The sequence below is a fragment of the Quercus lobata genome, chromosome 12 (assembly GCF_001633185.2).
Source record: "Quercus lobata isolate SW786 chromosome 12, ValleyOak3.0 Primary Assembly, whole genome shotgun sequence".
Taxonomy (NCBI): Eukaryota; Viridiplantae; Streptophyta; class Magnoliopsida; order Fagales; family Fagaceae; genus Quercus; species Quercus lobata.
The window spans coordinates 42227088-42250592 of record NC_044915.1 but is presented as its reverse complement, the minus strand read 5'-3'; the positions used below and the strand labels follow the sequence as shown (position 1 = coordinate 42250592).

Below are 23505 nucleotides of genomic sequence, written 5' to 3'. Positions count from 1 at the left end.
GAACACCCAATTTCCTCATGTTGATCAATCCAGCTAGCTAGGATGGATATATTTGACCTTTTCAAGTGACTGAAGTACACATATGCTGTTATGATAGCCATCTCATAAAAGTGTGCCTCTTATACTTGGTCTTCTAATTTTTGATTTTTCCTATTATTACTCTCTGTTCTGCATGCAGAGAGGCACATTGATGAATGAGAAAGAATAGCCCATGCGGGCCATACCTTATTCACGGGTTCTTCTATTACTAGATTCTCGCATGCAGGTTTTGGCTTTCTTACCTCCCAAGCCCACAACCAAAGGCATTATTGTACTAGTGCACCAATATTTTTAACTTTTTCTATATCTGTCTTGCTTAAGAACTTATTCAAGATCATTGTATTTTCTATCCTACGTTGTCTAAATATATGTTATACCCACTCATCTCCAATGAATTAGGTTAGGTGCATCAAACTCAAAAGTTTGGAGGTATTTTTTTTTTTTTTTTTTTTTTGTGTGGAGAAAATGGATTTCAGAAATGCTTTTGTATGAACTTGATCTATTAACAAGGTGAAGACCAAGAAATGCCTTAGTAAACTTGCTCTAACAAGGTGAAGAACCAAAATATTCATAAACAAATAGAAACTAAAATTTGTTTGTACAAGTTGTTTAGTCGAAGTTAATGCTTGGAGCTTGGAATTAAATGCTTGCACTATCGATCGGAGCCTCTAGACATTACAGGGATTCCCATCCCAGATAATAGAATTTATGCATTGAATAACAGTTCATTGACACTAACTAGGATTGAACCAGCTGAGTTTGAATTCCTACCCACTTTATTAACCCATCCGGCCTTTTCTTTTTCACTTTTTGCTGAATAATTGCAAACTTTTCTATATAAAGAGTATGCCTATTTATAAAATATTACTATCACTCCTTAAGTTTTTAGTTTTTGCCACTTTACACTAAGGCATTTCAAACCGTTGATTCTTGGGACATGATCTATATGATTGGTGTGGAATGGCACACGTGTTTGGACCAGAATCTCAGTTTGTTTTTTATATAAAAAGAAAGTCTCATATAAACCATAATTTCACCCGTGTATTTGTCTGTGTCTAGCAAACTGATGATGCAATAAACTTCTTATAAGTGTTGTACAAAAGTTTTTTGTTGTTGTTGCATGAGAAATCTGAGAATTGTGTGGTTGAGGAAAATGAGAAACCTGAGATTGAATTATACTTACACTAAGAGTGTGTTTTGATATTGCTTATTTTGCTGAAAATTAAAAACTGAAAACAATAAAAAAAATAATAAAAAATTTACTGTTCATCAAAGGGTTACTGTAGATATGCCTATTTGCATTTTTCATGTCCCATGAACAGTGCAATAAGCGCTGGTTAAAAAAAAAAAAAAAGCTTGAAACGCGTTTTGCTGAAAACGTGGATGCAATAATTGGTACCCAAACGGTACCTAAATAAGACAAATTAAGGAAAAAAAAATTCACACGTCCAATAAACCTTCAATAAATTTTTTTTTATTAAATTTGTGAGGTTGGGAATAAATGCTGGTATCAAATATTTACCGTCTTTTGCCATGCTTAATAAATCCCTTTTTACCACTGCGCATCCTGGGTGTGGTGGTCACTTCACAAGTATAAATGCTTGTAGGGTGTGAGGGGCAAGAGACGGTGTTAAAGTCTCCAGGAGGGAGTTTCACACACATATACACTTAGATTAGACTAGAGTAGAAATTCTATCTTATATATAAATTAAAAAAAAAAAATCTCTTTTTCAAATTTAGTGCAATGTTTGGTATAGTTCTTTTTTCAAAACTTTGAAAACAATCAATTTAAAATCAGTTAGGTTGCTTCTCAAAAAAAAAAAAAAAAAAAAAAGATTTAGGTTGAAGTTATATCAAGTTAAGTAATGTTACATTATTTAATATATTTTTTATTAGATAGTAATTTTGAAAAATTCACCATTAAATTATATATATATTTTTAAATACATTTTATGCTTTGTAAAATTTCAAAATGATGAAAAATTAATAATTATGTCATTCAACAAATGCAGTTTTGAACTGTACTCCCAAACTTGTAATTAGTTCTAACCAAAATCACCTCTTTTAATTTCTTGTGTTATACTGTTACGTTTACCTATATTTTACAACAAAAATATATGATGTTTTAGTCTTGTATTTGATTACAAAAGACTACGTAAAATATACAGAGAAATGCCTATCTCGTGTTACTTCTGTTCTAGGTAAAATAATAGAGTATGATAATTAAAATTATCTGGAACGTACGTGTAGCAGTTGAAAAAAATAAAAATATTGCCGTGCATATCTTGCTCGGATTCTAATATATATATAAACTAATAGCATTCCACTACAACGTTATCATGAGTGAGAAAGGTGGACAGCTATATATAGATCCCATAAAATTAAGTTATGAGTTTAATTTGTCAATTATTAATTATTGTGTTCAGCGTGTTGCAATGTCCATATAACATAATGCTTAAACTTGGGCATTAGTGGAAGTCAGAAACAAAAGGATTGGGCTTCATTTCTTGTCAATTTAGTTTGTCCAAATTCTCCTTGGCTTCTTGCTTACCCTATAATCTTTCTTCGGGACATGGGTCAAGAGAGGAAAACTCGGATTAATCATAAATTTGGTATGTAATTAAGTGGTTATTAGCTGGGTTTATGAAGAAAAAATTATATAATATAGGGTAAATTCCACTAATATATCCTAAAGTTTGGACTAATGCCAATAAAATTCAAAACTTTTCAAAACTAGTAAATTTAATCCCTAAATCCAACTTAGTCTATAAACATTTAGTTATTTTTTCTTAATTGTTTTAAAGACTAAATTGGTTCTAAGAACTAAATTAGTTAGTTTTGAAAAGTCTTAAATCTGATTAATATTAGCCAAAACCTTAGAAAGTATAAATGAAATTTACCCTATAATATAAACCAATATTTCATATATATGAGATATAATAGAGAAGGTATATTATTTATTTATTGCATGCAGTAGATTTCTCATAACATGTCGGCCTTATCGTTGTGTGGGGTTCATTTAGAGTACCCAGCGAGTACAAAATATACCTTCAAGTTCACGATGTCGGGAAGCTTAGTGTAGAGTTGTGCGGCTTGTGCCCGATTATAGGGCCCAAAATTGCTACGAATAAGCCAACGAGCCCAAACAAAACACAGACCTCGTGTACTGAAATCATTTAGGACCATATATATCCAAGACCAAGACCCCACTCTAGGACCATCATGACCTAACGAGAAGGCAAGGAAGTTAGGCTTTTTATCAAGTTTGAGCTAGTCACGAGCGTTGAGCTGAAGAATTGGACCCACAGCCTCGATCCACGTGTCTGACTCACGTGCTTCCAAGACAGACAGATAGACACGCGTAGCCCAAACTTGTACAAGAACTAAAATGAAAAGCAACCATACATGCATGATTGGGTAGTATCATTTCTACAATTGCATAAATATTGTAAATTCTTATATAGTGTTTAGAGACCAGAGACATCCACCAATTACTTAAAGCATATCAAGTTGAATCATAATGCATGCACTTGAAAATGTAGAAATGGTTCTTTAAGGTAGCTGGTAGCTAGCTAGCACCAGTCCTTGCCTTATCTGGTAGCACCAATCCTTGATAGTAGGTGTGCTAATGTTTAACACAAACCACAAACACGATTGAATAGTCATATGAGGGGCTTATTTTATATAATGTCAAAGTTCTAGTACCAAATTAACAAAAAAAAGAGAAAAAGTTTAAAGGATCTTAGCTTAAAAACATGAAAGTTTAAGGGGTCTTAACGTAACAACATAAAAGTTTAGAGTGAGGGTACTAGTTCAATACTTCAATTTACCAAACTTGAAATTGTAGCATCTATAAATTCTTGATTCAAGGTAACTTGAGGAATGCTATCATAGACGGGTGAAAAAAGAAAATAAAAAAGAAGGGTTGGAATATTAACGTGTGTGAGTGGTGTGAAATTGTAAATAACTAAGTAGAGAGGTTCTATATTGGATATTAATGACAATATTGCGTGGTTAATTACTACTTACTATAACATAACTAAATTTAAACTTATAAGCTTAAACTTTTAGGTCAAATAATGTACTTATATATATATATATATATATATATATTATTTAGCCCTTCATATAATGTTATCTACCGCAGTGGCGAATGATCAACAGGACTGAGGGGGCCTTGACCCCCCTTCCCCCCCAAATTTTTGAAAAAAACTAAAGAATTTTTTTTTTTTTGAAATTATCCTATATAATTTGAAAATTTTTAAATGAACCTTATCATTTTGGTCCCCCCATATCCGATAATATACATACATACATACATATATATATATATATATATATATAAAAGAAAGTCTAAAAATAAACATAACTTTCATTTAAATAGAATACAACCATAAATATATATGTCAAAAAATTACAATAATTAAACATTTAGGGTCTGTTTGTTACCGTTGTTTAAATAACAGTTTTTAATGTTTAAATAACATTACATGTATTTTCACACATTTTTTCACTCATACGTATTTCCAAAAAATACTAACAACATTACTAGAACAACATTACCAAACAGGGCCTTAGCATCTTTAAAATGAACATATAGGTATTTTAACAATTACCTCAGCAAATAAAAGGGAAAAAAATTCTAATTTTTATCCCAACACATGTAGAGCTTACTTGTACCACAACAATAGAAAAATTGAAAGGTCAAAAGTTTTGTTGATTCGCCGCACCACCAAATCCCCCATACAGTTGCACAACATTTTGCTCGTAGTGCTCTCTCTCTCTCTCTCTCTCTCTCCGTTGGCGTTTGCCTTCTTCTTTTTTCTTTTTAGTTCTTTTTCCTTTTCCAACTGCTGCTGCAGTTTTGTGTTTGCAATATAAAAAATAAAAGTTCTATGTGACTAGACTAGACAAGAAAGAGTGAAAAACAAGCTTGAAGCTTTCGTAGGCTCCTCACCCCTATACAGTGCTCCTGTGTTACTTTATTTTTCTTTTGATTTGTTTTGATTTTTATACTTTACGTTTCATTTTCTTACTTTTTTATTTTCCTTATAATATATTATTTTTTATTATAATAATCAATATATTATATACCGTATGGCATTATAATTTATAAATGTACTTGATTAGTTTGATTAAATATACAGTATATACTACTATATTAACATGTATTTTGTTGTTGTTTATAGCACATATTGAGTTATGAAGTATTGTACATTATTATTTTAGATTTCATACACATAATTTTTTTTTTTATATATATCCCCAAAGATAAATTCCTGACTCTGTCACTGATATACCAGACAAAGAAGAAAATTTCATGCATTATATATTCTCTTAATTTCTTTAGGTTTTCAGGTATTATTTTAAGAACCTGAAAGCTAACTTAAAACTGATCCATAGTAGAATTTGTTATTTCAGTCCGAGTTAAGAGGACAATGATATAAGATTAAGATATATTCATACATAGATAGGATTGGAGTTTCATCCCCTTCTAAGTTAAAGTAAAACCATCACTGTGAAGCATGTAAAATGATCATTGTTTACACATATAAATATTATAGCTTGAGAACAGGATTTCTTGTATATATTTTTATTGGAGATTGAAAATGACTTTGGCTGTTGGCAAAAAAAAAAAAAAAAAATTATAAATCTAAGAAAAATATTTATAACTATTAATTAGGCAGTTTGAGAAATGTAACTACTCTATTAAAAAAAAAAAAAAAAAACTTCTATAAATGATTCTATCCGTCTTTTATGAAAATGACATGTAGTTTTTTAAACAATCCATTCAAAATTGATAAATTTATTTGCTAGAGACTTAGGGTCTATTTGGATATCGTTTATTTTTAAAAACTGAAAATACTGTAGCAAAATAATTTTTAAATATATGAATAGTGCTGTGAGATCTAATTTTAATGAAAATTTTGTTGAATTAGACAACTTGTGTGTTTCTTGAATAGTGCACAGAACCCACTGACAGAGACGCAAACGCACTAAAATTTCATTTCAACACAATCCAAACCTAGGTGAGTCAAATTTGAAGGACAACTAAACAGTAAATTTATAAATAAGTTTGCGCGTTAACTATATAGTAAAAGCTTAATCAATCTTATAGAATTTTTTATTCCTATATATAAATAGGCATTATGATCCTTTTTTATAATATCAAATTCATGGCTGGCTAAATTAGATTAATTATTCTCTGACTTGTCCCTTTTGATGACTGAAGGTCACGGATGGGAAGGCTGGCTATAGCTGGAGAGAGTAGGACCAGAATTTAGGGTTGAGAGAGTATATAGTAATAATGATGATGACATGATTAGCCTATTTTTGGCTCTTTTTGGTTAGTTGCCACCTTTGTTTATCACTGTTTAGTCGGCTGTACAAGTTTTGATTAAGAAGATTCAAAGACGTTTCTAAAGTACATGTATTTAGCCCGTGATTTTAAAAAAAATATTTCAGCCTGGATGGGACGTTGTTCTAATTTTCTGCCAACCAAACAAAACCAAGTATTTCTTTATTTTTGATACTATAAATCCAAATCACAGAGAATTGACAATATATCCAAGTTTTTGGCAAAGCTCTCTAGTGGAAAAAATAATACCGTCAACTCTAGATTTTTTTGGGGGCTAGGGGGATTATAAATAAAAGACGTTCCCACTTAGGCTTATTGACTTCAATCCCAATAGACTTAGTCTTCATAAATCATTGGTAAAAATAAGAAAAGTATAAATAAGGTCTATTCAGCCATATCATCCACCTGCTAAATCGAATTTGTATTTCTTACCAAGTAAACATTTAACGGAATATGCGTTTGTAAAGAATAGAATATATAGTAGGTATTTGGTTAACAAGAACATGGCTCTAGTGTACAGATCGATGGTTAGGATGGCTAGGTTAAGAAGGACATCAAACAACTCCACTGGAAATTAAAATTGAAAGCAGACTATATGTCCCTAAACCCTAACATAAGAGAATGCTTGTTCTTTCTTTTTGGTGGCTCCAATTAGCGGCAGTCAAATTTATTTATTTTTTTAACAATGAAGCAATTGCACTGTGGACCATCTTTCCTTCTAGAATCTACTATATATCACATCATTATGTAGTGGCAATGGTCCCCAAATTAATTAGTATTAATATATATACATAAGGTTCCGCCAATTGACATATTCTCTCTGCATAAAGAATTTGAATATTCTCAAGTGCTACATCAAAGATAAGAATAAATTAAATATTGGCTTTTTGTTTCATTTGGTTAAATGTTTTAAGATTTTTCATTTCTCATACATATACACAAAATTCTTTGCATTTCAATTCATTATTTTTACCTCTTACACTTCTACTCCTTTATATATGCTTATCCTTAGCCCTTTATGTCATTCCATGTCAAATATACACAGACCAAAAACGATATAATTTGTCTTCAATCTTTTAATGGCACTTGCCTAGCTTCAACATTATTGTCCCATCTAATCCTAACCCATATGAGTTGGCTACAACCAAGGAAGAGGACTTGTATTTCATATTGAGTGATAGCGGCAATTACGAATTTAATGTTATGATTTAGATGTTAAATTCAGACATTGTAAATTTGTGAGTTTTGTAAAGACTATGATTGTTTGAAATGTGTATTTTGTTTTAGAATTAAGGAGAAAGAGAAAGACACATTCTATATCAACTTTTTTATTTGATAAGTTCAATATCAATTCTTTTTCTACATTAATATTCTCCCAAAGTTTTTTTTTTCCTCATTACTTTAATTAAATAATTGTAATAGATGTGTGTGTGCAATTTATAATTGTTACTTCTTATGATAAACACATTACTAACAAAGTTGTATAACAATTATACTATAATATATATATATATACACACAATATTTTCCAAAACTATTTTACATAAAATATTACAATATTATCCGTATATTGCACAGGCAACTTACTAATACTAGGTTAATTTTAGAAGTTCATGAGATAGTTAAATTAAGAGAGAGTATGAGAGGAAGACTAAAAAGAATTTTCCTCTTATTTTGGTAGTTGATTTTAAATTAGAACTAGTAACAATTGATTACTTAGAGAACGTTATAGATGTAACACTTTTAACAAAAGAGATAAGTGTTTATTTAGGTATTAGTAAAATTTTTAGAATAAAAATCAAAATGCTGAAAATTAAATTTATTAAAGAATTTATTATCTTTTTCCAAATTTTTTTTTTGAAACAATCTTTTTCCAAATTTCTCAAATTGAAGGGAATTAAAAGGAAATGTTTTAAAAAGGTAAGATGTCCCCTCAAATCTTCTAAGATCTTTTTCTCTTTATTAGAAAAAGGATCTAATGTCCAAACCCTTCATCCAAACTTGTGTCGTATAGCTAGGCACCTAAACTAAGCAAGTTTTATTTTATTATTATTTCAAATACCTAGAGAAACCAGGTAATTAAGTACAAAAACTATGTTCATCTAATCGTTGGTTTTTAAGCCGTGTATTAGATAAGGAAAATATTATTTTAACCCACTTATATATCCAAAATCCAAAATACACGTATAAGAAAACTGCAAGATATATATGACAAAGGGTCATCACTCTATCACATCACTGAGATGTCTCACTAGAAAAAGTTATTACAAATACACGTACGAGGAAACTACAAGTTAAAACTCTTTCCACAATATCAATTTTTTTTTAATTAATGAATAGTTCTGCTTAATGATTAATTAAACGAGTGAGCACGACAAGAAAAGAAACCACTATGTTGCATTCTTTCTTTGAACACAATCTCAAGGTTTTAAAAATATGGCCATTTAATTAGGGCACCATCCTCTAATGCTTGTTGCAATGGAGTTCGGTTCTTATTTGCAAGGAAATACCCTCACACTTTTAGTTCATATATTGATTAAACCAAATCAACCTTGTTGATTTGTGTATATGATAAAATATATATAGGGTCTGTTTAGGTATTGTTTATTACTGAAAATTGAAAATACTGTAGTAAAATAATTTTTAAATATGTGAATAGTGCCGTAGGACTCAAAAATGCATAAGTTATGTGTATTTTGCTGAGTTTGTTGATCCCGTGAACAGTACCGTGAGATCCAAAAACAGCTGAAATTGGTATTAGAAGTGTGCACTGTAGTTATGGTGTAAATGCAGATGCAAACGTGAGGTAGATAAATGCAATCCAAACGCCCACATAGTCTATGAATTGTGTGTTATTTTAATTTATGATTATTAAGGATTTCTAAGGGAGTCTGTTGAGAATATTATAACAACATTTGAAACACGATGTTGCAGAAAAAAGCTTACTGAAATTGCTACGAAAATCAGACTTTGGTTGTGGTAGGCCGTAGGTACTAGATTGGCAGCCAGAAAAAAACAGCCTAAACTATCGGTTGAGACTTGTTGTTGGCATTAGTTGCCAGTGTTTTAAAGGAAACTCTTCTCATAGGTGAACGGTCAATGTCGGATTCTTATTGCAAACTTGAAATTGTTCTTATGCAACAGTTTTTGAATCTGAATGGGTGAATGTCAATATCTCAAACTCTTATATGACCAAAAAAAAAAAAGAAGAAGCTTATATTCTAGATTTTATAAAATGTAAAATTCTCTCTCTTGTCTTGTATGTGCTATTAATATTTGATAAAGCCTGCAAAATCTCACATCTACATTAATGCTTAAGCTATCTTAACTTAAACCAATCATTATCACACACATTTTTGTCTAAAAAAATTCTGGTGAAGTGCCAAGAGATAGTTTTGGTGAAGTGCGAAAAGTCTGGGCCAAGCTATATGAGAGGTGCTCTCCTTTGTAGACCAAGGCAACAACCTTTCTATGGGACTTATAAGTTACTATTAAGGAGAACTGGTCGCAGGTTGTCATAGAGGGTAATGCTAAAGCTTGTGTTGATTGCCAATCTAATGGGTGAATAAGTTGACTGGTCTATTAGCACAATTATTTGTGTTTTTCCTTGAATTTAGCAACTCCTTTATCAAATTTAAGTTTAGTTGGATAAGGAGAAGTTAAAATTTTGCAGCCCATATTGCTGCAAAATTTGCTAAGTATGGTTAAAAGCCATTGATGTTGTAATAAGTATGGAGTAATTCTAGTACCACGTAAAAAGTTACAACGTTTGTCACACTTATTTTACGTGATAGACTGTGATTAACTGTCTATTTCTTTTAGATGAATTTACTACTTTTTCTCCATCGTTTATAGTCTGTCAAGTGGATATTTTTGGTAAAAATTGTGACTTTTTATGTGATACTTGAATTTTTTATAAGCATGAAGGCTCAAAAGTAACACTGATGGAATTGTTGTTGACTCTTCGGTTTGATTAATGAAGATCAAAATTATTTAAAAAATAATAATGAGAAGGAGGAGAAGGAGAAGAAGATATCTTGTGCCATATGTTCAGGTCTAGGTTTTTGGGCCCAATCACATTAATAGATAGTGCTACACAGCATTGGGTCTTCAAGCCCAAAGATATTATATGGCATTACACGTATTGAACCCCAAGCCCCATAGAAAAGTGGTTAACATTATATGGTATTGGGCCTCGAATCAAATGCCTAATAAAATCAAGAATTTCTACTTTATGATATCGTTGAAAGAAACGATCGATATTGGGCTTCACTTGATTAACTTGCCATTCTCCAGCCCAATAAACTGATAGAAAAAGATCTCTTGTTGTTACAAAGTAGAAAGCAGCCAGTCTGAAACTGAAAGGATCGTTACCAAAAACTCTCTTGGGCCGACTACTTCCAATATTAGGAAAGCCCGTCTTTTCGCTTCAATAGATCACTGGCTTGTATGTTAAAAAAAAAAAGACAAAATTTAGTTATAAAATTGGTTGACTCAATAAAATAAATATTACTACATAATTTGAAAATCTAACTGTTGAATTGTATGTTTTTTATACTCTTAATACGCATGTCAAATTTTGTGCCAATCGGATATCATTTACTGTATCATCTACAAGCTTATATTTTATGCATAATTTTAAACTACAAAAACTTACAATTTAAACAATTTATTGATGATATAGCTATTGATCTTTAATTTTCTAGAAATTTTACAAGCATGTAAGATATAAGAAGAAGATGTAATCCAATAGTGGATTTGTTAAAATTTATCTCCAATAAAAAGATATTGAGTAAGGTTTTAGTCTTAGACTATAATCAATTTGGTAACTAAACTTTCTCCTAAAAAAAAAATCTATAATGCGCAAGTTGTATGTTGTGGTGTCAAAAAAAGGTCGATATAACCCCTCTCTCTCTATCTCTCTCTCATGTGTGTTTGTTTCTAATAAAAAAGAAAATAAAGTTTTGTCAAAAAATGGTTCATATAACAAAATTTTGAACCACCATAAACTTGTCTGTTTGGGGCACTTTTAATGAGTCTGTGAAATGAACATCTTCATGATTATGGAATTTTATAGGAAAAAATATATATAATTATGAGAAGGAAAACTTTATGAAAAGTCACACGGATAGTGTGAGATTACGTGTGGTGTGTACGGATAATGTGAAACAGGCAATGTAAAAATAACAATTTTCATCCTTGTAAAAGTCATCAATTTTTTCCTCAAAAAAAAGAAAGAAAAAAAGTTATCAATTTTAAGCTGGTATACGATTTGTTAGTTGTAGAATGGCTGATTATTGGAGTGAATTGCAAGTTTTTGATCTTTTGTATTCTCAAGCTGAGACGAAAGTCATTATTTCTCAAGCTTTTAATAGGGAAGGGGCCAAATTACCATGAATTTACACAATAATCAGCTCCTACACAATTCTATAGGAAACTCTACCCCTCTAAATTTGTATTTGTTCGTAGTCAGTCTTATAATCTTATTGCCTATCATACATGCATAGAAACTATATTTGCTTTTGAGGTAAAGCTTGGAAGTTGGTAATAAGACCACTAAGCTGGATTCACTCATTTCCATTTTCACTTTATAATAATTTAAATTAAATTTTAAAAAAAATTTCTATTAGTCTGTTTGAAATTCGCTTATTTTATTAAAATTAAAAATATTTTATTAAAAATATGATAAAAGTAAAAGTTAATTAAAATAGTACTGTGAGACCAATAAATATTACTAAAAAAATGCAGGTTTATACTGGAGCAGTTATGTATACTGCATATTGGTCTCAAAACAATATTATTCTGGATTAATGATGATTATCTCACCTTGCATCACAAAGGATAGAATCCAACTAAAAGCAACTTTTCTGAACATTTTACAGTTTCCACGTGTTTGTTATGTCACGTGTCTCTCTACACAGTGATTGGTCAAAGTTTTTTTTTTTTTTTGGAGAGGAGAAAGGCAGGTGGAATCCGTGACACGGAAAACAAAAAAAGATAACATGATTGTACCTAGATTTCTAATCCATATGTTCAGGATTAGGCTGAACATAATCTTGTTCTAGACCTTATTCAGCCCTCTGATGAACAAATGGGGTATATAAATATTAGCTCACACTGCTACCCCGAAATCAATTGCACGTGCAGCACATATAGAGTTAGGTACAGAAAACCAAGGATATGGGACCACTTTTTGTTACAAATCTCAACTTATAATACCTACTGCATAAAGTCTCACTCATTACTTAAAGAAATCTATATTGCAGATAAATATATTGCATTTTGTATTAGAGGCAGCAACAGCATTGTAGAAAGAATCATAATCTGCACTTCAACGAAGTCATTCTACACTTAGTACTCTTTCCTGTATTCATATGAAGGAAATCAACAAAATGAATCATAAGGAACAAATTTTTTTAGTTATGACATATATAACAATAGGTTACATTTTGAAAGCCCATATTTTATTTTTAGCTTTCACTTGTATTCATCTAGAGGACATAAACAAAATGAATAAAATCATGAAGAACAAATTTGTTTGGTTATGGCATATATAATGATAGGTTACCATTTGAGAGCCCACATTTTACTTTTAGCTCTTACTTCTTGTATTTATCTGGAGGACATCAACAAAATGAATAAAACCATGAGAAACAAATTTGTTTGGTGATGACATATATAACAATAGGTTACCCTTTAATAGCCCACTTGTTACTTTTAGCTCTTACTTCTTGTATTTATCTGGAGGACATCAACAAAATGAATAAAACCATGAGGAACAAATTTGTTTGGTTATGACATATATTACAATAGGTTACCCTTTGAGAGCTCATATTTTACTTTTAGCTCTCACTTCTTGAATTTATCTGGAGGATATTAACAAAATGAATAAAACCACAAGGAACAAATTTGTTTGGTTATGACATATATAACAATAGGTTACCCTTTAAGAGCCCACATTTTACTTTTAGCTCTCACATCCTGTATGATCATTTGGAGGATATCAACAAAATGAATAAAATCATGAGGAACAAATTTGTTTAATTATGACATATATAACAATAGGTTACCCTTTGAGAGCCCTCATTTTACTTTTAGCTCTTACTTCTTATATTCATCTAGAGGACATCGACAAAATGCATAAAACCATGAGGAACAAATTTGTTTGGTTATGATATATATAACAATAAGTTACCCTTCGAGAGCTTACATTTTACTTTTAGCTCTCACTTCCTGTATTCATCTGGAGGACATCAACAAAATGAATAAAATCATCAGGAACAAATTTGTTTGGTTATGACATATATAACAATAAGTTAACATTTGAGAGCCCACATATTACTTTTAGCTCTCACTCTTGTATTCATGTGGAGTATATCAATAAATGAATAAAATCATGAGAACAAATTTCTTTGGTTATGGCATAAAGAGTGCAATAGGTTACCCCTTGAGAGCCCACATTTAACTTTTAGCACTCACTCCTGTATTCATCTGGAGGACATTAACAAAATAAATAAAACCATGAAGAACAAATTTGTTTGGTTATGGCATAAAGAGAGCAATAGGTTACCACTTGAGAGCCCATAGCTGTTGGAAAAAGACTGATGAGAACCAAATTGCCATGATTTGGAAAAATCTACAAGGAACTACAAATGTAACATCAAGATATTCATCACCGACCAAATCTCTCTATCTTTCTAAAACAAAAAGGGCAACCCAAAGACACAGAAATATCAAACCGACAAAGATAACTACCAACTGCCATTTGGATTCAAAAGCAATATTCAGTTGTGGTTCTTGAAGCTTGCAGGTACACCTTGTCCAATTTCAACAGCTTCTGAACAATCTACATTAATTTGAGGCCAAGAATATATATTACAAGATGCAGATACAATAAATGAAATTTGATGCATCACCCATTGAATTATGGGTTTTTAAGAAGGTGAAAAAATAAGGACAAGAACCTTGAGACAAACATGATAGGAACCAAAGATCTGTCCAAGCAATGCCTGCAACCTAACCAAGATAGAGCAAAATAAGAGGTAGGGATGTACAAGAACAAAAAAGACAACAGGAATTAATAGAGTTTAGAAACGCCAATAATTTCCATGGCTACACTGCTTGTTACTTCTCCTGTCCTGTTGATAGTAAGAAATGCAGATCAATGTTATGGCCAATTGACGTTTGTAGAGACCCAAACTACACCAAATGAGACACTAACCAACTACTATCTAAAGCTACCTAGGAAAAGGTCATTATGGCGATGAACTGAAGAGGATGAATAGCAATGCACAAAAAGGTTCTGCTACTCTACTTTGGGCTTGAACTTAAGTAACCTATGCGATCAGCTATAAGACATTAACATCTTCATCTTCACCTCCTTCAGCATCTAGTATGCCTAATTCTTCTTCAAAATTCTCATTGAATAGCTCTTCCCAAAATCCCTCATCAAGTTCTTTATCTCCACTCTCTGGTGGCATTAGCTCTTCATTTCCTTCCTCTTGCACCTTTCTTGCCCTACCTAATCCTTGCATTTCCATTGCAAGTGCTTCAAGCTCTGATTCTTCAAAAACATAGTCCCCAAACTCAAGAGGTTCAAGTTTAATTTGGTTTGATCCTTCACCACCCCAGCTTGATTGGCCGACACCACTACCACCACTAGGTCCTTGATCAATAGGCCTCCTCCTTTTCTTAGTCATGGCTTCTTCTAGCTCCTTCCTCTTCTCCTTCTGTTGGACAAGCTGCTGGAGAAAGGTTGGGTTTTGCATTGCTCTAGCTAAGAAGGACATCATTTGTTGTTGCTTCTTTTCTGTCCCTTGTAGCCTTTGTTCCATTAATTGAAGGTATGCTCTAGTAGTCTGTTGCTGCTGTCTAAGCTTCACTAATTCCATCACTAGAACCTGCTTGTCACGCCTCAAATGATCAATTTCTCCATCTAGTCCAAACCTGCCTAGGTCAACACCTGGACCAAGAGCTTGTTGTGGAGGAAAAGGTTGAGGAGGTGCTTTTCTTCTCTTAATGTTTCTTAGAAGATGTCTCTGGCCCCTTAGAAAACCTTCATTGGCAAACTCCCATCTATCTGGATCAATCTTCCTAAATCCCTGCAATAATTAAATTCCACATTTAGAATTTCCCTAAACATATGAAAATTAAACCCCAATCAGATTGAAAATTTCTTTTTCCTTGCTGATTCAGCCCATCAAACTTTTGAGTCAGACTATTACTTTCTATTGGTCGCCAAGATCAAATTTTTATGTGCTGCACATGCTAAGAGAGTAGAAACAATGAGCCGAACATAATTTTTCTGACTTTTGGAACCAAGAAGAAATTGAGAAAGGTCCCACATCCAGAGAAAACCATAGATTTAAAAATTTGAGAGTAGTAGTGGGAGTAAAATTGCAGCTTATAATGGGAGATTATTTAAAAAAAAAAGGGCATAAAAATGAACATTCTAGGTAATAAATATACCATTTGTTTTATGGTAAATGAAAGTATAACTAATCGAGATTCTATAACCTTTAAGAACAAGGTTTTATACCGAAAACAGTAATACTAATAAATAATGAACATCCAACCAATAGGACTTCTCAAGTTCTCATTGTTCAATGAGCATAAATGCTTAAAGATAAGTGACTTTCAAGAACCAAGATAAAATAACCAAGCATTTATAATAAGTAAAGAGAGGAAAAAAAAAAAAAAAAAAAAAAGCCCGAAACTGTGGGGAACCAAAGGGTGGAATAATTGAAAACAAGTTCAATAGACATTCTACCCAAAAGGACATTGCTATAGCTTTCATTCAAATAACCTATATGGATGATAAATGATAATTCACAAAGAAATTAAATCAAAATGTTCTTATCTTTTTTACCTAATTGAAGTGCTTTGTGTCCTGTAAACATTTTAAACTCAGAACCAAGAAAAAAAAAAGAGGAGTATTGAAAATTTGATGATGAAGAGAAGAGAATACTTACATAAGTGTTGAGCTGCCTAACAAAGCTTGAGAAATTGTTGTGCTTGAAGTGTCTTGGGAGGAGATTTGTGGAGAATGAATGAGGATCCCGCACAACAAAGCTGGTACCTCCTCTGTTCCAAGAGACTATGTGATTGGTAGTTGGGTCATCCACCATATCATAGGTCTTGGTCAGGAATGGTGGTGGACCTGTATCATTAAGGCCCTCCATTGGCTGTGGTGGCGGCATCATCGGCGACCTCGGCGGATGCGATGAACTTGATCCCAGGTACTCTTCTTTTACCGGATACAATGGATTCATTGCTAAAAAAAAGTTGATTGCCTTTGATTGTTATAGCAATTTTGTTGCTTTTTAAATTTCAAAATCAAAACAGAGTCCAATGCAAATGCAAGATTGATTTTTTATTTATTTTTTATTATCAAATTCCTGAAATCCCAGAAGGATCTTAATCAATAGGTTTGAAAATTGCAAATAAGAAGCTCAGAAAGAGTCCAAAGATGGAAATTTGAATCGGGTTTGTGTTAAAAAGCAAGAAGAATGAAAGAGATAAAATGGAAATGTTAAGTTGCTGATACAGAAGAAACAGAGCTATAAAAACTATAGCCTCAAATCCAGAAAAGTTATAAAGAAATGGAAAAAAAAAAGGGATTTTGAAGCAGAACCCAAGTGAGAATCAGTGATATAAATTGGAAAATCTGAAAGAGTAAGTGATGGTAAAGAATAAAAAGAGGAGGACAAAGTGAACCTTCAGATTTTTCTTCTTGAGCAGAGACACTTACTCTGTTTTCTTCTTGGGGAGGTAGTTTAGTCTGTTGACATGAAGTCGATTTAATTGTCACCCAGAAGCTAAAGAATTAAGTGTTTAAGGCTTTAAATAGAGCTAATGAGGCTAATTATAAAAATAAAAAAGTTAATATTTATTAGAAAGTTCTAGACCTCTAGGAGTAGCAACTTGCAATTTTTTTATATTTTGGGTAGGCCTTTCTTCATTTGGCAAGTTGGGGGGACAGAGAATGAGTGAGAGGAAGAGAGTGGTCCATACCTCATGGGAAAGTTCTGGAAGTTCAAGGGGGGGTAAGGATATTGGCAGGAAATAGTGATGGTGGAGAAATGGTGTGGGACTTGCACAATTAAAAGAATGGATTTGATCGGCACACTTGATTCATTGAAATTGATTGGTGGGACAATAGAAAGATAGACCCCATTTGTAATTGGGTGACCTTTCATTGGTGTGAGAAGAATAGAGATATAGACCCCAATTGTAATTGGGCGACGTTGTTAGGTAAAGAGAATAAGATAAACCCCATTTGTAATAGTTTTCGGGGGACTTAGGATTCGATTGGTAAGAAATTTCTGTTAACGTTATTTATATTTTTTGGAAATATGTGTGGGTGAAAGAGTGTGAAAATACGAGTAATGTTGTTTAAACACTAAAAACTGTTGTTTAAACAATGATAACAAATGACCCTTATTGATTTACGCAACATCACTCTTATATATGGAACTTAAACCTTATAAGTGTGGGATTACTTCTATGTGAAATGGGTGTTGTATACAACTATTATATAAGATATTACTACTTCAGTCTAAGAACAAAATATTTTTTTAATAAAATTAAAATTGTTGACATAGTAAATTGTGATTAGTATAGAATGAAGTGGGTGAAAATGATATCATTCCATTTACAAAATACCATGCCAAAATTTATGAAAAAAACTATAAAAAAAATGTAAACTTCCTAACATTATTTGTTGATTGGATGAACTTGATTGAAAAGAGAATAAGATAGACCTTGTTTGTAATTAATTAGGTGACCTTTGACAGAAAGAATGAGACCCCATTTGGAAGAGAGAGAGAGAGAGAGGTAGGTAATGGGTTACCTCATTTGGAAACCACTACTAGATTGAGCAGAAATCACAAATATAATAGAGGGTTTTGGAGCTGTGAAGAGCATTTTGATTGATTGGTGGGTGGTAACTAAATTATAGGACACTAAATTGGATTCACGTCCACGTTTGCGTGTGGGGCTTTTTTTTTTTTTTTTTTTTTTTTTTTTAACCAGTGTTATGCACTGTTCATTGGCCATGAACAGTTAATTTAGGCCAATGAACAGTGCCAAACAATAATAAACAGTAATTTAATTTTTTTTAATTTTTTTATTGTTTTCAGTTTTCAGCAAAATAAACTGTATCCAAACGCACGTTAATATAGAAAAGAAAAGAACGGTCTAGGTAAAGGAAGACACATATACAAATTACAAAGTGCTTGGTATTAGGCTAATTAGATAAGCCAAGGGAAATGTAACATAAACACGTGTACTGCTTCATTTCACACATTCCTAATCAAATAAGGCACCGTAATCAATTGCAGCAAAATATCTTAAGGGCGACATGTGGCAACCAACTAAAATGACACGTATGCACTTAGCGGCAAAAGTATTTTTACCTTTAATTTTACTTGTTTTTTCCCATGCACTTTTTCCTTTATCTAAAATGCCAAAATATCTTGAAGAATATCATAAGAGTACTCTTAGGTCGTGGCATTCATATAAGCCGACATATGTATACTAATTTGATTTTCCAAGCGTGTTGAATCGTTAGGTATGTTACTCTTTCTTGTTTCCTAGTCATATAAAATAAATTGTACCTGCTTTTTAGGGACACTAAATTAAAATTATATAATTCCTAAGAGATATACGCGGTGAAAACTTTAAGTGACACATTAGTTGTTAAGTGGAAAAAAAAATGTAATTTTTTAAAATTTATAATAATTTGATTTTCCAAACGTGTTGAATGTTAGCAACAGTTAGGTATGTTACTCTTTCTTGTTTCTTAATTATATAAAATAAATTGTGCTAGGTTTATAGACACTAAAAAATTATATACTTTATAAGAGGTATTTTATAAAATATATACGTGATGAAAACTCTGGGTGACACGTTAGTAAGTTCCTCGCAAAGTGAGAAAAAGTGGGTAATTTTTGAAGTTGTGCTAAAGAGATGAAACTAGGTAATTTCGATTGGTGTGAAGTAGGGCAAAGAAGACCCCATGTTGTTATAGAATCAAGACACACTCGTCGCTCTTTCTCTCTCTTTTCCTCTCTCTTTCCGACAAGTTGCAATTATTTAATTCAATATTAGGTAAAAAAATTTATATTATTGCATCAAACTATGAAAATGATAAGAATAAGTGAATAACACCAAAAAAAAAAAAAAAAAAAAGTCTCACTACTTCCCAGGCAAGAGGACCACATCTATTTTTTAAATTATAAACCCACTAAAGATATGCAATACAGCAATAGTTTATGATTTATCCAAGCAAATCTTCTACATTGTTCCGGAAGGTACTAGACTTGGTCATTTACAATGACCCTAGAGTCACCATTTCCATATGTTAAACCTTATACCCATGAATATGCGCATTTTTTTTTTTTTTTTTGGGTAAGACCAATGCCAAAATGTAACTAGTATACTATAACCATCGCACACTCTTGGCGCAATGATCACTCTATAAGTATAAGTGCTTGTAGAGTGTGGGGGGCAAGAATTAAGGTTCAAGTCTCCAGAAGTGAGCTTCATACACATATACACTTAGATTAGATTAAAGTAAAATTTATATTTTGTATAAAAAAAAAAAACAGAAGTAAGTATATGTATGTAAGTGTGTATATATATATATTCATCCAATTCCATTCATTGGTCTTAAAATGAATTAAAAAAAAATGACGCGCATGGTGGCTTAGAAATATTGTCTCGAGTTTCTAAAAAAAAAAAAAAAAAAAAGAAATATTGTCTCGAGGTTGATGAATAAAAACCGTAGGTATTCCTCTATCCAATTACTAAGTGGCTAATATTTTAGCATTTAGCAATTAAAAAAGTAACTTTATAACATTTAACACATTACTTTACAATATATCTAACATCAAAATTTCTATTTTTTTACCACTTCATTTAAATATTTTAGCATTTAGCAATTAAAAAAGTAACTTTATAACATTTAACACATTACTTTACAATATATCTAACATCAAAATTTCTATTTTTTTACCACTTCATTTAAATATTCTTTTTATTATTATTTTTTATTCATTTTTATTCTCTCTCTCTCTCTCTCTCTCTTAGTTGAAGTGATAATAAAATATATTTTTTAAAGATTTCAGCTACAGTAAGATGTCAAAGATGACATTCTACTGTAGCTAAGATGTCAACTTTTAAGTATAGCACCCTTAATGTAGTGTGCTTTTTTAAAATCAGATGTAAAAAAATAGCATATTTAGCATATGAAACCTTTGATGAGAATGCTCTAATACATCTTTTTTTCTTTTTGGTGTCAATAATAACATGCCAATGTGTATTATATATACCACTCGGATTTTCACATCCACCACGACACTCCACCTCTGCTATTACACCAATGAAGAGTCATATATATGTTGGAGAATCTTTCAAATATTTAATATTTATTTAAAATTTTATTTTACATGATATACCTACATTATGAAAACTAAGAATGAACAATTTTACATGATATAATGAAGTTTTAATAGGTTTAGTGTTGGGAAACCATGCTTACAAATTGTAAGTTTCGTTGAGCTACAAGGTGTATTTTTAAGTACTTAAAAAATGCAGCTATAGACTTAACCTATAGCCGCGTTTTTAAAATGCCACTATAGGTTAGTTTTAGCCGTGTTTTTCAAATGCAGCTATAGGGTCCTCCTTAAAAAAAAAAAAAAAAAAAAATTTGGTTGAACCTATAGCCATGTTTTTGAATGCGGCTATAACCTATAGCCGTGTTTTTAGGTTAGCTATAACCTCGTTTTTTGAATGTAGCTGTAGGGGCTTGGGCATGAATAACTGGGAATGGCCCATGTAACCAAGGCCCAGGGTTGGCCCGAGTAACAAGGGCTATCCCAGGAAACAGAAACTGGCTCGATACTGTAGGGATATGCCCAGCCTAATGACAAGTGTGCAAGGGTTCAAAGATTGATGTTAGGGGGAGTCTTATTGTGTCCGAGACAAGTTAGACCCAATACCGACTAACAAGCCAGGGGGAGGTTGATGAGGGGACGGTAAAATTCAAGTTGGTCCTCGAGTGCTATTAGTGCCTTTGGGAAGTTTGCTGCCGAATGCTATTTAGCATCTAGAAGAAGTTTCAAGAGAATCTCCAGAAGGAATGATTTTCCCTTAGGATTCTAGGCAGAAGTGGGATTACGTGGGAAATGATGAAAAAGTAATTATTTGAACCCCCACTAAGGAGAGACTATAAAAGGGTGGGGAGGACGAATAGTGAGGGGGGTTCTAAAAAGGAAAAAATGAGGAAGACAAAGGGAAGGTGATGGCATGTAGTAAGAAAGGAAGAAGAAAAACCAAAGGGTAGGTGAGAACTAGGCTTAGAATCACAAAAGTAAAAGAGGTTGGGTTGTTAAGGCAGCATTTGAGGTGACTATGTAGGAGTGCAAGGAAACCCACCAACAAGTAAATTGGGAGCCCAAGTCCTTTGTCCCTAAAAGCATTACTCTTGGGTTTGGGTGCCACAGCGGCAATAGGCCCTATCCAAAAAAAGTTCACTAAAACCACTTATAAATGCGGATATAGACTTAACCTATAACCGTGTTTTTAAAATGCAGTTATAGGTTAAGTTTATAGCAAATGCGGCTATAGGTTAGCTATAGCCATGTTTTTTTTGTAAATTTGGCTAAAAAAAACGTGATTATAGCCCGTGTTTTTTGTAGTGAGTCCAAGTTAAAGAGCCAAGGTGAGTTATAAGCTGTTGACTATTGTTCGATAGCTTTTCAATCTCAATTGAAAGGCATCAAAGTTGTTGGATAGATTGAGAATTATTTTGAATTGATTGAAAATCATGAATTTTGTAAGATCAAGTCTAATATGTTGTTTGTTTCATTCTTAATTTGTGGCCTACTTGTTGGACTACATAAAACCACATTAGGGATGACCAAAACAAGAGAGAGTAATTTTGTCGTAAAAACAAGTCCAAAACCTATTTATCTCTATTTCACCATCATACCAGTATTCAAAAAGTAGATTTGAAGACAATATCCTTTAAGAGTTTCTTAGAGACGGTCGAAGGTTTTGATAGTGAATAGTGTCATCCATGAAAACTTCCAAATATTGAAGAATTTAGAGATTTTGAAGCAGTAGAAAGTTTTTGTTGTAAGTTATCCACAAGTTGCTGAGTCTAGGTTGAAAGGTTTTATATTAGATTGTAGACTTTTCTCAATATAGTGGATTTTTCTTTGAGGAAGGTTTCACCTAGTGGCTTTTACTTTAAAACCGTTGTTTCATTGGTTTTCTATGTGTTGCCATATTGTGTGGTATTTATTTATGCTATTATTTATTTTTGCATTATATTGGTGTTGTCTTTGTTAACCATGTGTTGTTCATAATTAATTTAATTAATTATTTGGTCTTAAAATTGGTTAATCGATATTTTGGGGATCTTAATAAAAACTAACAGATCAGAAAATATACTAAATTCTTATGTGTGTGTACCTTTTTTGTTATGTGAACTGTTTAGTTCGAAGGTCCAAGCATTGCATTTGTCATGCAATAGTTATTCCGATGGTAATTAACTTTATCCAACAATAAAGAATATATGTTTTTAACTTCGATTTATTTGATATCATTTTGTTTTTCCTTGTAGTTTTGTTCTTAAATAATAACTTTATTGAATTTGCAAGCAATAACAAAGAAAGGACTTTACCCATCTCCATCTTCACAATCGACAACGGACTTTGTCCTGTTACAAGAATAGGCCCAATGGCCCAAATTATGGGCTACAAAATTGGCAGTGCAATAGGCAGTAACTTCATAGGAGTTAGGACATGCTACTAGCCACTAGCGAAACGACACACAGCCCATAGAATGACAATCAAGCAGAATGGATAGCGAACGGCAGTTGTTCCATTGTATTATTGATAATGTGTAAACGACAATCATTTTGAAACTAACTAAAGTGTTTGAAAAGTAGTACAACTCTTAATGTTTTTAATGGAGATGTCTATGATTCAAATACCTTATTCCTCAATTGTAACTATTGAATTAAAAAAAAGAAAAAAAAAAAAAAAGAGGCAGTGTAACTCTGCAAAAGAAGAATGGCATGTCACAACCATTCTACTTAA

The 23505-nt window shown here is 32.0% G+C and overlaps 1 protein-coding gene across 11 annotated transcripts; it reads right to left on the bottom strand.

The window, feature by feature from the left end:
• Nucleotides 1-12387: 12387 nt before the first annotated feature.
• Nucleotides 12388-17236, bottom strand: LOC115972103 (heat stress transcription factor A-6b-like). Of its 11 annotated transcripts, none has more exons than XM_031092262.1 (5): nt 16369-17232; nt 14362-15498; nt 13842-14243; nt 13608-13640; nt 12388-13013 (listed from the first exon to the last, which is right to left on the bottom strand). In XM_031092262.1, exons 1-2 carry the CDS (start codon nt 16666-16668, stop codon nt 14746-14748), a joined length of 1053 nt encoding a protein of 350 aa, XP_030948122.1. In that variant the 5' UTR covers nt 16669-17232; the 3' UTR covers nt 12388-13013; nt 13608-13640; nt 13842-14243; nt 14362-14745. The 11 variants fall into 11 exon arrangements, with proteins under 11 accessions (XP_030948122.1, XP_030948125.1, XP_030948121.1 ...); XM_031092265.1 differs by having other exon boundaries at nt 12388-12761; XM_031092261.1 differs by having other exon boundaries at nt 12388-13640; nt 13842-13888; nt 13968-14243.
• Between the last annotated feature and the right edge of the window lie 6269 nt (nt 17237-23505).

Coding starts and splice junctions, on each gene's coding strand:
- LOC115972103 (XM_031092256.1), bottom strand. CDS start 16,668: ATGAATCCATTGTATCCGGTAAAAGAAGAGTACCTGGGATCAAGTTCA. Junction 15,499..16,368: donor TTAGGCAGCTCAACACTTAT/GTAAGTATTCTC, acceptor TAATTATTGCAG/GGATTTAGGAAGATTGATCC.